At 48.7% G+C, this 13,799-nt stretch overlaps 6 protein-coding genes across 6 annotated transcripts; 2 read left to right on the forward strand and 4 right to left on the reverse strand.

Annotated features, from left to right (window-relative positions):
• Positions 1-16: 16 nt before the first annotated feature.
• Positions 17-1,362, forward strand: CNBB0940 (hypothetical protein; the record flags this gene model as incomplete). The annotated part of the gene is made up of 4 exons (XM_772198.1): positions 17-475; positions 524-985; positions 1,042-1,202; positions 1,251-1,362. 4 exons carry the CDS (start codon positions 17-19, stop codon positions 1,360-1,362), a joined length of 1,194 nt encoding a protein of 397 aa, XP_777291.1.
• An 84-nt stretch (positions 1,363-1,446) lies between these two features.
• On the reverse strand, positions 1,447-2,611 carry CNBB0950 (hypothetical protein; the record flags this gene model as incomplete). The annotated part of the gene is made up of 7 exons (XM_772199.1): positions 1,447-1,509; positions 1,562-1,683; positions 1,737-1,945; positions 2,010-2,105; positions 2,175-2,200; positions 2,262-2,482; positions 2,590-2,611. The coding sequence occupies 7 exons, from the start codon at positions 2,609-2,611 to the stop codon at positions 1,447-1,449; spliced, it is 759 nt and encodes a 252-aa protein (XP_777292.1).
• Positions 2,612-2,830: 219 nt separating this feature from the next.
• Positions 2,831-5,184, reverse strand: CNBB0960 (hypothetical protein; the record flags this gene model as incomplete). Its single annotated transcript, XM_772200.1, has 10 exons — positions 2,831-3,007; positions 3,067-3,161; positions 3,215-3,412; positions 3,479-3,509; positions 3,554-3,895; positions 3,953-4,009; positions 4,062-4,158; positions 4,212-4,384; positions 4,443-4,940; positions 4,981-5,184. 10 exons carry the CDS (start codon positions 5,182-5,184, stop codon positions 2,831-2,833), a joined length of 1,872 nt encoding a protein of 623 aa, XP_777293.1.
• Positions 5,185-5,748: 564 nt separating this feature from the next.
• Positions 5,749-7,661, forward strand: CNBB0970 (hypothetical protein; the record flags this gene model as incomplete). The annotated part of the gene is made up of 8 exons (XM_772201.1): positions 5,749-5,872; positions 5,926-6,173; positions 6,225-6,297; positions 6,351-6,506; positions 6,574-6,669; positions 6,716-6,925; positions 6,975-7,065; positions 7,118-7,661. 8 exons carry the CDS (start codon positions 5,749-5,751, stop codon positions 7,659-7,661), a joined length of 1,542 nt encoding a protein of 513 aa, XP_777294.1.
• Positions 7,662-8,980: 1,319 nt separating this feature from the next.
• On the reverse strand, positions 8,981-9,850 carry CNBB0980 (hypothetical protein; the record flags this gene model as incomplete). Its single annotated transcript, XM_772202.1, has 4 exons — positions 8,981-9,244; positions 9,299-9,381; positions 9,463-9,695; positions 9,819-9,850. 4 exons carry the CDS (start codon positions 9,848-9,850, stop codon positions 8,981-8,983), a joined length of 612 nt encoding a protein of 203 aa, XP_777295.1.
• A 960-nt stretch (positions 9,851-10,810) lies between these two features.
• On the reverse strand, positions 10,811-13,479 carry CNBB0990 (hypothetical protein; the record flags this gene model as incomplete). The annotated part of the gene is made up of 7 exons (XM_772203.1): positions 10,811-11,026; positions 11,078-11,356; positions 11,420-11,692; positions 11,740-12,315; positions 12,364-12,909; positions 12,965-13,295; positions 13,349-13,479. 7 exons carry the CDS (start codon positions 13,477-13,479, stop codon positions 10,811-10,813), a joined length of 2,352 nt encoding a protein of 783 aa, XP_777296.1.
• Positions 13,480-13,799: the final 320 nt, after the last annotated feature.

The raw sequence follows: 13,799 nt of genomic DNA on the forward strand, positions 1-13,799 counted from the left end.
GCTGGATAATTAATAGATGACGCAATGCGGAGATCGCCGCCTCTTTGCCCTTAATTATCACGGCGCGATCCAGACACCTCCCCCCACTGACCCAAATGCTGCCCCCGCGCACAGACCCGCCCCCCGCCCAGCACTCGGACGATGCCGTCCGCCTCACCGACGACGACGCCGCCTCCGCCCGCCTGTGCGTCCCCCCCTGTCACTGCCCGTCGCGCTGACCACACGCAGCTCGGCAGCACAGGTCGGCTACCTCCAAGACCCCTTTGCGTCGCTGCTCTACAGGCCGCCGATGCCCCAGCCGGGCGCATTCGCTCCGCAGGCCGTGGGCAGGGCGCGCAAGCCGCCCCTGATCAATGTCGGCACACACCACCGCACATGGGGCATCGACCGCCTCGTCGACCGCTTCCTGCAGCGCGGCGGGAAGCAGGTCGTCAGTCTCGGTGCCGGGAGCGACACGCGGTTCTGGAGACTCATGGTAAGGCCGTCGTGTCCTGCAAAGACGAGTGTTCATACGGTGTAACAGTCTCGCGCGACGCCGCCGGATCTAGCGAGATACGTAGAGATTGATTTCCCGCACCTCACGTCGCCTAAAGCACAACGTATCGCCCGGCACCGCAAACTGTACCAGTACCTCGGCCCCTCTTCAACTGCCATGCCGCCGCCCGGACACCCGTACACGGTCTCCAAAGGCGGCACACAACTCTCTTCCCCCCTCTATACCCTCCTCCCGCTCGACCTCCGCCCCTCGCCCTCCGAACCAGCCTCTTCCATATCCGCCATCCTCTCGCACCATGTCCTCCCCCAACTCGATCCCCGTCTCCCCACCCTTTTCCTCGCAGAGTGTCTTTTCCCATACATGTCCCCCGAGGACTCGCGGGAGATTATAAAGTGGTTTGGGGAGACGTTTTGTAGTTGTATGGGTGTCGTTTATGAAATGGTCGGCCTCGATGATAGTTTTGGAAACGTCATGAAGAGAAATCTAGCCGTGAGTCGGTCTTTTCTTTTTTTATTGTTGTCGCAACCACCCAACGTCCTTCCCAGGTGCGCAACCTGTCCATCCCGGGGTCCATATTCTCAACGCCGGAATCGCAAGCTGGCAGGTTCACTTCGCCCATGCTGCAGGGCGGCAAGTTTGATAGCGCAGGTGCGAAAACCCTATGGCAGATTAGAGAGGAAGACGTCGGTCCCGAGGAACTCCAGCGGTAGGTCTTGTCGTCTCGACACACATTGTCACTGACATTCCGGCGCAGGATATCAAAGCTGGAGATTCTCGATGAGATTGAAGAGCTGCGGCTGGTCCTTGAACATTACGTGATCGCCTGGGGCACAAAGGGCGAATGTATGAGTTCCATATCTCTGTAAATGTAGTAATCTGCGGCATCATGTTACAAGGCTGGCACATGCAAAAGACACGGAAAAGAAACCCGCAAACAAAAGGTACATTGATTAAAAAGTCTCTTCTTCACCCTCAACAGGCTGCTCCTCGATGAAATCTTCTTCCTGGGGAACCTGATACAGCATTAATGGTCAGCTTGCACAACCTATCAAAAAAACAACATACCTCGAAACCTTCAATGGTCGCATAGAGAATATCCTGGATCTTGGTCATCACATCAGACTCCTCTGGCGTGATACCCTCAACAGCTAATCGCTCTTGCACAATGAGCTCAATGTTTCTCAGCTCTAATCAAATCACCATTGATCAGCAGTCTCTTATGAAGGAACAAAAACCTCACTGTCAAAGTAGAAATCCCTCTCCTTCAACAACCCTTCACTATGCGCCTCAATCTCCGCTACTCTTGCTTGCATAGCAGCGACCTGTGCTGAATTCGCTTGTTGGCTCGCTGAAGAGACGGTCCTAGAACCGGCCATGGCGGGCGCTGGACGGGTACGTGCGGCGGTGGGTCGAGATGTGGAAGCCCTCACGCCGGCGATATGGCCACCGCTGTATCCGGGAAAATCAGTCCATGACCAGTGAGTCTGTGTACGACACTGGGGGAAAAACGCACGCTCGGGCTTGGGCATCGTAGCCTTCTCCACGGGAATGCATATCCCAGTACTTTTTCATCCACTGAAGGAACTCGAGGTTATCTTGCATTTTGCACCTAGAAATACCACCGCCTTTGTCAGACCGTCGTGTAAACTAGCGGGGACACGAAACCCCATCCACATACTTGATGAGCCTGTCCACCGGTATAGGCTTTTAAAATCACACACATCGTCAGCATATCAAAAAAGAAGGGGGCAACAACCAAACCCACCTTTTCAATCTTGTGCCTTGTAAACGCTTTTTGTAAAATCTTGAAATTATCCAAATACTCATACTCCATCCTCGCGTTAAACTTGACCCGGCTCATTGGCAAATCGCCATAGATGGAATCGATAATCTGGCAGTAGACACTGCCCGTACCGCATTGCTCGAGCTTGGTGACGACTGTAGGCGCGAGCAGGTCGTTGAGCCAGGCAAGGAGCTCGCCTCGTGCTGTAGTAACAAAAGTGTGGGGTTTACGTTAGCTCAAGTCAAAGTCAATGCAGGGAGACGTAAAAGGCAGAGATTTGAAAAAGAGGGGGAAAAGCGTTGATACGCACATTCGCCAACGTAGACAGACATTTGTGTTTCGTTTTGGGGAAAAGGGACAAGAAAGGTGAGCAGGAGACGTATCGCAGCCAAGAACAAACAACGAAAACAAGTCAACGCGCTTGGACGCGCATTGTTATGTAATCATCTGTCGCTTGTACTTGTACAACCTCTTGCATGCATTCAACAAAAAATAATACAAACAAGGTATTTTCGCCACCATCAAGACGCTCAACTCCCGACACACACATCTTATCCAAGAATCTTGGTAACGACACCCAGTACCTTGGTTTTCGCCTCTCTCAACAATATCAATTGCCCCTCCTTGACAAATTCGGATTGGTTGATGAACTCAAAGACCACCTTGGCCCTGTCTCCAGTCCTGATGAGACCTGAAGGATGGTCTAAAGATTTTATTCGGACGGTTTGCTGATGTTACAGTATGTATTTAGCTAAATGAGGATCATGGAGGGGAAAAAAAGACGTACGCGAATGGCACCGCAGTGCATCATTGCTTGATAGTTGGGCTGGATGGTGGATGAATGATGCAGGACCATGACCATTCCCTCAAACCTCTTTACCGCTAAAATCCCAATGTCAGCCCATCCTTTTTTTTGGATCCTTTATTTTTATTACCTTTGGGAGGTGTATCCGTCTTGGCAATCAAGACCATCCCCTTCCTCACTTGTGATCTCCTTATACGCTTGAGTGCAAATGATACGCTCTGTCCAGCTTCTCCGCTCGTAACGGACGCACGCTTTCGTTGGATAGTCTTGACAGCGGTAGGGATGAACTGGCCTACAGAGTCAGGGCCAAGAAGAACGGGGTCGTTGGCTGCACCAGAATAAAAGCGTTAGAAGCCTCGAAACAGTTCAAGAAAGAAAACGAGCATTGGCTTACCGTGTATAGCCCCGGCAGTGATAACACCGCTCTACTCACTCATCAGCATTTGATTATAGACACAGTGCGACTCACAACTACAGTACCCACAAACGGTACCGAGAACGTATCACTGATCTGAAACTCGAATGGCGCGTCCACCACATATCTGTCATCGCTCTGAGAGCTAGGAAGACAGTTGAGGAATGTCCTAAGGAGCGGTAGGTTTTGACCGGTGACGTTGGAGACCATAAAGATCGGGCAAAGACGACCAGCCGTGGAGCCTGAATCAAGAGGCTTGCCAAGGTACCGAGCACAGTCCACTGCCTCCTGCGGGCTGTTGACGAATACAGGGACTCGTCTACAGCCAGGACTCTTCAGGACCTTGGTAAGCATGGTGACTGTTTGTTCGAGAATGTTCGGAGGGGTCATATCAATCTGTAGGAGAAGTGTTGTAAGTATGAAGCATCGGCATAATAAAAGAACTACTCTTACTTTGGTGACGCAAACCGCTATAGGGACATTGAGGGCAAGTGCCACACCGAGATGTTCCTAACACCTAGATGTCAATTGCTGCTTGGATAACAAATAGTCGTATACTCACTTTGGACATGCCTATCAGCCCAGCATTACCCCCTACCATCAACATGACATAGTCCGGCGCACATCCACTCAGACCATATAGCGTTGTCTTGAAATACCTATTTGGCATGTAAGAATTCTGTCCATCTGCACAAACGTGTGTTATGCTTACCGTTCATGGCCTGCGAGGTCGATGAAGCTTACCACCTTGGCCGCACGCTTGCAGATATCCTCCCACCCCAACTTTTCTCGCTTGGCTACAGACAGGGGGTGGTGCGGATCTGAAGAGTCTGTTATATGTGTGGAGGGGACTACTGATTCACCTTGCGGCGAGAAGCCGAGGATCTATATTTTGATGGAGAATTAGTAGCACTCATTGATGAAAAGTGGGAAAAAGACTCGCCTCGCCGCCCACAGAACTGGTTCTGCCGGTTTCGACCTCGTGTGGATGTCTGAACAGCGCCACCCTCGCTTTACCTCTCCCATCATCCAGCCCACCTCGCGTTAACACCCCTAAAGTAGTACTCTTGCCCGCATCTACGTTTCCGACAACCGCCACCCTGACCTCCATGATTTCCTCTACGCCTCTTGGAGTTAACCGGATAAGCCAGCATCCATAAGGGCCTTCCTTTCGATCGGCATCTGCAGCCTTATACAGCTCAATGAGATCGGCCTGCAGTGCCCCGCACGCAGTTCTTAATCGTTCAATGGATGCGGAAAGGGACTTGGAAGTGAGTGCTTTGCCTATTGTAGATGCTGACTCGGTTTGGGAAGGATTGTATTGGGATACCGGATCCGGATGCGCACCCAGAGCTATCAAGTATTCTCCGTGGCCCTTTAGAAGGTAGAGGGCTAACCGAGACTGAAGCTCATCTGAGCTTCCATCAGAAACTACTAGATCCTATCGATGTAAGCGTGGTCCCCAGCGGTAATTAGCTTACCTCGAGAGGAACGTCTGGCTGCTCGTCCTCGTCCACCTTTACTTCGATAATTGGCTCCTTTGCTTCTTTCTTCACGGGTATCTTCCCATGATGCCTGGCCAGCTCGGCAGCATGATGCTGTTCTCGAGCTCTATCGACAGCTTCCTTTTGTTTATCATGAGAGAATGCCTCAATCTCGGCTTGGAACGATTTGAGAGTTGTCATTGCCGATAGCTGTTACGTGTTACAAACGTTCTTCGCGTGCGGATAGAGATAAGTCGTGTTCCGTTGATAATTTAGTGCCGGTGTTCGTTTCTTTATGTCGGTTTCTGAGGGTTTTTCGGGGAATGGCAGTAGGGGAAATTATCGAGTCGATGAATGCGAGTCAAAAATGGGCAGAACTGGTATTTTGAACGGGAAAGTGTATGTATGCGACGAATCGGGAGGCCGATTCTTCAAAGAGATGGGATTCTTTGAGTGGCGGCGGAGCCCCATACTCAATGCTGGATTATGGGTCGTCTGTCCGGCAATTCTCTATGCATGTATGTCTTCACTCATATGGACAGTGTGCGGCATGTGGGGGACACAGAAGCCGTATAACACTAGAGTACATGCATGCCCAAGTATAGCCTAATGGACTCCACTACGTACAGAGTTCGATTCCATAGATAGGACTTGTGATTGCGTCACGACTCGAGTGGCTCCGGAAGTGAATCGCGAAGATGTCATAATCCGCTCTATCCACAAGTGCTATAACCCGCATTCCGACCACCTTGTTCCAGCAACGATATGTCAAGTCAAACGAAAGATACACCTCCAGGCCTAGCAAGGCAGAACTCTTCATTCTCAAATCTCATGACTCTCAATCTCGATCGCTATGGCGAGGATTGGGCGGGCGCACTTACCCTTCTCGGTGGGTTTTGCATAGCTAAACCACGGAACGAACTATGTTAACCGCCAGGAAAGATGTGATCGAAACTTTTTTCGATTCAAGGCTAGATCTTTTCAATCGGAGACTTAGAGCCCAATCTAATAGGCTGAAATCTCGGGCAGCAGAGATGTTGCCCAAGCAGCTACGTACGCCAAAGGGAGGTGGTATACTCTTGTTGGATGACGAAGACGAAGGTGAGAGCAAAGAAACTGGAAAGAATAAAAGTAGAAGCGAGAAGTACAAGAATGATGTGGAGAGAGAAGTGGAAAGGATCAAGATCAAGGTTGGCACGAGCCCTTCTGCGTCGGGGGTGAAGCTGACAGCATGAGTGCAGTTAGCCGCTAAGGTCACTCATCTGTCAGGGACATGGAAATCAGAGCAAGTGGTACGAACTAAGGACAAAGTTTGTAAGTGGCTCTGGGAGTTTATCACCACGCAAGTAAGTCTGACATAACGACAGCTTTCCTTTTCGGTGTGCTCGCTCTTGCCTTTACATGTTTACTGTATGGAATGGCTCCTGAGTGGTTCCCGGTTGCCTATACTGTCCAAGCCGCTTTCTACATGCCCATTAGAATCTATACCTATCACCGTAAAGCGTGGCATTATTTCTTGTTTGGTGAGTTTGGTCTTTCTTGGATGTTTCCTCCTCTACCTGTTTTATCAGCCCGACTGACCGTAAGCAGACTTATGCTACTTTGTAAACGCCCTTGACCTCCTGTGGATCTGGGTTTTCCCCTCTTCTACTTTTCTTTTCATCTGCTGCTACCTCTTGACTCTCGGTAAGACTCCTCGATGGCTGCCTCCACATAACCTGATTCTCCGTAGGACCTCTGGCTAGCGCCATCATCACATGGCGAAACTCACTCGTTTTCCACTCGCTCGACAAGGTCACTTCTATCTTCATCCATATCTATCCCCCTATTGTACTCACAGTCATTCGACATGTGATACCCAATGCCGAGGAGAAGTACTCTGGATTGAAGCATGTGGGAGAGTACAAGTGGTACACTATGATCTTGTTGAGCAGTGTGCCTTGTGAGTCATGGAGTAGCCTTGAAAGAGTATAGCTGACCAATTAATCAAGACATTTTGTGGCAGGCCGCTTATTACAAGTTTATCTCCGTTGATCGAAAGTCCAAGATTGAATCAGGAGAAAGACAGAATAGCTTCCACTAGTGAATGTTTTTCTTTCACCTTACCTTTTAAGCATACTGATTGTCTCAATAGCATGCTCAACGACAAACGTGGTCCCATCGGCAAAGCCCTGCAAGGCATCCGTCCTGAACATCGCGAATTATGGTTCATCTTCGGTCAACTCATCTATTCTATCATCTTCATGATCCCGCCATCAACCTTCCTTATCCACTCTCCCACTTCATCAAGCATCTTTCTCATCATTATCTTTACCGTCTCTGCTTGGAACGGAGCCACTTTCTACGTAGAGGTCTTTGGAAGGAAGTTTGAAAGGGAATTAGAGAAGCTGAGGAAGGAGATGGAAGTTGTCAGTGCGACGATGACGCCCTCTACCAGTGGGACTGGCACATCACCAGCTGTTGAAGATGCTGCTGCCTCTTCTCCTCTATCCTCTGCAGAGCAACTCAATGACGAGGAGGATGATCTGAACGACAGTCCTCTGGTTTTGCCTGATGCAGGAAAGATAGAAGCCTCGAAAGAGGCGCAAGTACCTGATTTAAATCTGGGGAAAGCGGTTGAGGAAGTCGATAGTGAGCTCGAGGGTCAGGCAACAATCAGACAAAGGAAGAACGTCTAGAGTAGTGGGCCACAGACTCATTCTGAGGAAGAACCTTTGGTGGATGTTTCAGAATTTAGGATTTGGAAATGGGTAGAGCGAAAAGCTCTGAATTTCGGTTTTTATACAGTTTGCTTACTACCAAGATCATGTCTATGGTTTACATGTCAGCACTTCTTCTTTCTCAATTAAGCTGGATCCCATGTTCGTCGAATATCTCTTCAACTCTACTAAAGCAAAAACGTCGTGTACTATGAACCAAAATGTACATTGTCAGAATATCCCACTTGAAAGCAGATGTGGAATGTCTTCAGGAGGAAAACGAATTGTCAGACGCCACGAGGCAACTCAATGCATTTCAAGGAATCATGCTACTTGATTATTAATCATCAGAGTCGCTACCTTCTCGTCCATGGCAGAGAAATTTGGACAAGATCCTCTTGGCCCGCTCGGACCCTGACGTTTGAGGTTGAGTGCTATCAATCGCGCGACTGTGGCTCAATCTAGAATGTGTATTACTGCTTACTTCTCTGCCGACTCTATGACCTGTCCAAGAGGAAGGTTGAGCCATCGAGCTGCTTCCCTCCTGGGACCCTGCGAAACCGTCATCAAATGTGTCCATATTACCCCCATTTTTTGTTGTGAGCCTAGCAATTGCATTTGACGAACTAGCAGTACTCGTAATACCAGCTGGCCCAGTTGAAGCATCCCAGGAGGAGTCTTCATAAGAAGGAAGAGTGGCGGCCTCTGGATCGATGTATTGTTGATGAACACTGATCCCTGGAAAGCGAGGAGCCTGGGATACAACATTCCTCTTTTTGATATCTTGCAGGATGGTAGGGGTACATGAAGGAGGACCGTTCAGAGATTTTGAGTCGATTTCTCCAGTTGCAAGAGCGTCTTTCCAAGTATAATTGTCCCAGCCGTGGACAGCGGAGACAAGAGGTGTCAAATGTGAACCTCCGTTACGGGCGGTTATGATATCAAGTTCTCGTTGTACCAAGGCACTTACGTATCTCGAGCAGGCCTCTGATTTGGTTCCCAAGTCATTGGACCACCCTTCTCGGTTTGAGCAAATGGCATCACTGATTTCTAGCGAACGGAATTGGTCTTTATCAAAGTTTTCGAATGCTGAAAGCGCACTGCCAATAGTTTGAATTAGATATCGATGGGCCTCTCCATCCTCAGTATCGAAAAAAGCATAGACTTCTGATGACGTTTTAGTCAGAGCGTTCTTTTCTTTAGGCAATGCCAGAACACAATGAATTGTGGGTATACCAGATTTGGAGTAATCCGTGTGTATTAAAACGTGAGCGATTCCCACTGGATGAGACCTGTTACTACACATGTAAGACGGCTCTTCCTTCACCCGGACAATTGCAGTCTCCGGATTGAAGGACTTGTTCGTAACTGACATTGTCTTTTGATCTTTCTAGGCCATGCGCATACATATGACCCAAGTCATCTTCCTTGACTATTGCTAAGCGAGGGCACTCTGGGCTGTACCCTCCGCTCTTTTCATATGTCGCCAGTCCATGGCGAAGTTCATTGGCAAGAACAGAAGACCACAAAGATACCGATCTTTGGAGATCGTAGCTTGGATCCTGTCGAGTGAATCAGTATAAAACGCGTATTATCGGGGGAGTCGCAATGCTCACAAGGCCAGTGACTTGACGATGACTGATGATCCATTCGGCTGCCTTTTTAGTAGCCTCATCCCACCAATGCGGGTTAGGGTTTTCTTGATGTATGTATTAGCTCCTGCTCTGTCTGTGCTCTGGAATGCGTTTTCCAGAGAACAATGCTTTGTAGACCGGCCGACGATCTTCGTCATTGGTCAGACCAGGCGCCACAACGAACCAGGCATTAGAACCATTTTCCACCGGTCGGTAAGAGTAGTCAATCTTTGACTCGTACAGTTCTTCCTTGATCAAGGGATCAGCCGGTTCCCCTGTAAATGCGTCCCGCCATTTGCGTTCAGACACCCTGCCTGAAGGAATATCGTTGTTAGACGATAGTCTAGGGGGGCCGTCGAGGCCTGTTACACTTAGCGGCCTGTAAAAGGCTATCAGCGATGATAGTGGCGAGAATGATTTGTCTTACTCGGACTTAGTAGCCCTGGACCGTGATGACTGTCAGCTTTGTCTACTGAGAGTCGATGACGATCAATCTCCTTACTGTTTGCCTTTGGCATGCTCCGACAAGGACATTGTTAGCTGCAAAAGTTTGGTGGCAAATGGTGTGGATAAGTATGGGATGTTACGAACACAGGAATTCGAAGTTGTTTTGTAGATTTATGGCTTATGGATCTGGAGATTTGTAGATTGGAGTGTTTGTTAGGCTATATGGAGAGTGATGTGAGGCATTCTGGAAAATTGCGGACCTGCTAAAGTGTAAAATATGATACAAACTAGGTAGAAGCTCGTCATCCTTTGTTAATGCAGTCATAGGCTTCCACAGAACAACTGGATATCGTTTAAGATCATCTTGAAAGGATTAGTCGTCCAAGCGTAGTTAGTCTTTATCTCGCTTCTGGTCACCATTTTGCACGTCAGAGGAACCAACCATTGTTGTTACTCAAATGTCTCTCACCTGCCCCGTTTACCTGTTTTATCATGTGTTGGAACTTGGAAGCAATTCTGCGGCTAAAGGAAGGATCGGACGATGAAAGGTGCGGAGCCAGTAGTCGAATGCCCAAGGAAGGAGGAATCCTTTCGAGCTTAAATCATACAGCAAGAGACGCGTGAACCCAAGTACGTTATTCTGGCAGCCTTGAGGTATAACTTACAGAACCTTGAATTGAAATCTAGGTAGAGTATACCCCATATAATTGTTTTGGAACCAGCCGGCCGTGAGCATGAACAGTTTAGGCTTTTGATGATCCCTTTGGGTAATTAGTAGGGTTTGTGGGCCAGAGAAAAGGAAACCAGCAAGAAGACACTAAATGGAAGTGAGCAAGAGTGAAAAAGCAGCCTTCGTTGAATAATTGGCGTACCTGTTGCTTCTAGATGCCGCCACTACTTCCCTTCCAAAGACTTTGCCTTGACCATCTTTCCTTTCGATGCAGTATGTGCATAGCATCCAAAGCCCAATGTACAATGAGTTACAACAGATTACGGACTCATTACCTGAACGCATGACCGCCCTCCATCATCCGACCTTCAAAGACATTACGACTGAACAGCACTTTGTGGGGTGATCGTCGTCCTTGGCGACAAGAAATCATCTCCATGGGGGGCTGACGTAGGTGATCCGGACCCAAATGGACGTTCTTGCTCCAACTGACGTTCTTGCTGATGGCGATGAGCAAGCTCTCGACGTTCGAGGAGTTGAGCAAAGGTTTTGCGATGGAAATAGTTCATCGCGAGAACAGCGTGCCGTCCAACCTTAATAGATGGTTAGCGTCTCATAATTCCCTATTTGTGATAGCAACTTACGGGATACTGCTGCAGATTCAGCAGCAGCTCTACCGTGTTTTCCCTCACACCAAGCCACTGATGGAATAGGCCGTTGGCAATGGGCATGATTCCTCCTCCGTGCGGGGGCAAATGAGTCAAAAGCTCAACGACCTGCTCATACGTTCTCACACCGTTGGAAAGTGCAGAAAATATGGCATCTGCTTCGCCATCAGACATATTTTTGCACATTCGTAAGCGCGAGAGTTGGTGTTGAACATCGAATTCAATAGCTCGACGTTTGACTCTGGAATCCCAATCCTAAACTGAATTAGCCAAAGTAGACATATTCGTATAGACATATTCGTAAAACGCGATACCCACTTTGGCAAAAAGCTTGTAGCTGTTTGTCTTTCTCCATGCTTCAATCCTATGCCCATGAGCCCACATTTCCCTCTGTCTCATCTGATCATCTGCAAACACAACTCCGCTTCCCAGCTGCCCATTTTGAAAAGTTGTGGTAGGGTATCCAATTTTAGTCGAACCCGTGTGGGAGTACTCTTGGTGAGCCGCAAGACGAACGAATCGGTTAAGATAATCGGTAAATCGAAGTCGGATGTTGGATTCGCCGTAATGCGATGACATTGCCGCAATGATCTGGAATAGTCAATAATCCATATCGATTTCAAAAAGAGAGAACTCACTTCGTCCATAAATTGGTTATCAACACAGTCCGCTTTAGACACCGAAACCATCTTTGCCTGAGGCGTACCCATCGTATTATCATCATCGACCTTGACAATACTAGCACTCAAGCTGATCTCTGACGATCGACCACTGCCGATTGAGCCCATGCTCACACTGGCCGACTTGACATTTTTTGACACCGTCACTTTACCAGTTTCAAGGTTACAAAGTACATCCCATGTCATGGGCAATTCCTCAAACCTCGGGTTCGTCACACCTGCCACGTACCCTGGGAATTCTTCTAAGATGTCTAGACTCGCGAGATTGGCATAAGGGAAAGCACATTCAGTCATGCCTCGGAGTACTTGTCCACAGCCAGAACCCAATGCACAAGCAGCGAGGACCATTCGCGCGACTTGGTTGGCGGGTAGACCGTGACCGAGGAACATGACTCGCTTGTTGGCGAGGAGAGCGTTGAGGATGAGAATGATAGGATGGGTATTAGCACCGTTGGTGTGGAGATGAGCATGGAAGGGTGGTTGGAAGGGAGCAGGGTTTTGGGAGAATGTTTGGACTAGCTCGATCAGAGAGTACTGCTCATTGTTAGCTTAATCAGACGTGCCGTATGAAAGGAGGCTTACATCGCCCACATCCTCCTCGAAAATGGCCATGGGTATTCTTATGGGTACTGTAATCTTTTTGAACCTAGCTTCGGTCTCAAAAAAATGCGTATCCCTGGGTACGCCTTTCCTACGTCCGAACTCTCCGTACCCGAATTCGGGCGTTATGCGACCTTCTCTTGACGAAGGTGTCCCAAGGTAGAAATGTGGAGAAGTAGCGCTCCCTTTCCTAATCATCCTTCTGCCAGAGTTACTGCTCATCGTTTTCCGGTGTCCCCTGGTGAAAGTTTGTCCTTCTTCACTCTTCGACATACCTTCTGCAGAGCTATTCCCCGCTTCACTGCTGCCTTCTTCAAAAATCTCTTGCGTTTCATTTCCAAGTTCGTAAAGACCAAACTTCTCCTCGAACAAATCTTTTTGTTCAGATGATCGGAGGAGGATACGTTCATTTCGGGAAAGGCGGGGCATGCCAGAGGTGGATATACCGTTGGCAGAATCGTACAGCCGCGTCATGATTTCGGGGGAGGGATTGTTGAAGTATTCTTCTAAGGCGAGGAGAAGAAGCGGCTATTGATTATCAGAATTACAGGCTTTTCGATAATCCGCAAGAGGGAAATCCCACCTTGTAGATTCCGACATAGGGATTGGGTGTACATATCGCCATAGCTTTCACCATTGCTCCTCTCCGCATCTTCTTGTCCTCTTTCATCCTCACGCAGTTCAGAACATACAGCAAACCACCTCCTGCAACGCCTCTCATAGCACGACTGGATGTCATCATAGTGCTAGCTTTTCCATCTGAATCTGTTGATGTACGCGTCTGCAGTGATGCCTCTGATTCGTGGGACAGTAAAGGATCAACAGCGGAGGAGGCTGTCTGACCGAGATAGAATATTGTCCAATCTTCAGGCCGAAGATGGGCCCCATCCGGAAGCATTAGTTCTGCTAATCGACTATAATCTTTCATCAGTACTCAACGATCGCATACTTTCGACATCAGACGTACTGCTCATCCGTACCGGTAGGATAAGGATACTGATGCGCCAACGTTGCTCCTGCATCGATATCAAATTCGGCCAAAAGACAAAAATGCACAGCATCTTCATTTGGTTCATCGGCAGCTCCTTCGAAACCCATGTCTTCTTGTGTCAAGTCAAGGTCCCGTTTGACAGGTTGGCTGGTAGTACTTGATTGTATTTGAGATGCTAGCGCCATACTGATTCGTGATTAACGACTGCTGCTCTGCTGCAGTGGGGTTTCCTGGAGAAGGCCGTTTGGGTTGGAGCAGGACCTGCGGGTCTAGGTATGCGCCGACGAGTTGTCCGGAAGAGTCGAACGGAGCAAACCAAAAGAAGACTCCCGTTATTTTATTGTTGTTCGTTGTGGAGGGGGACAGGCAAAAACAAGGAGCAAGAAGACCGCTAATTAATTAGCGGGGCCCCCCCTCGCAGCCAACG

This window comes from Cryptococcus neoformans, chromosome 2 (genome assembly GCF_000149385.1).
Source record: "Cryptococcus neoformans var. neoformans B-3501A chromosome 2, whole genome shotgun sequence".
NCBI classification, from domain to species: domain Eukaryota; kingdom Fungi; phylum Basidiomycota; class Tremellomycetes; order Tremellales; family Cryptococcaceae; genus Cryptococcus; species Cryptococcus deneoformans.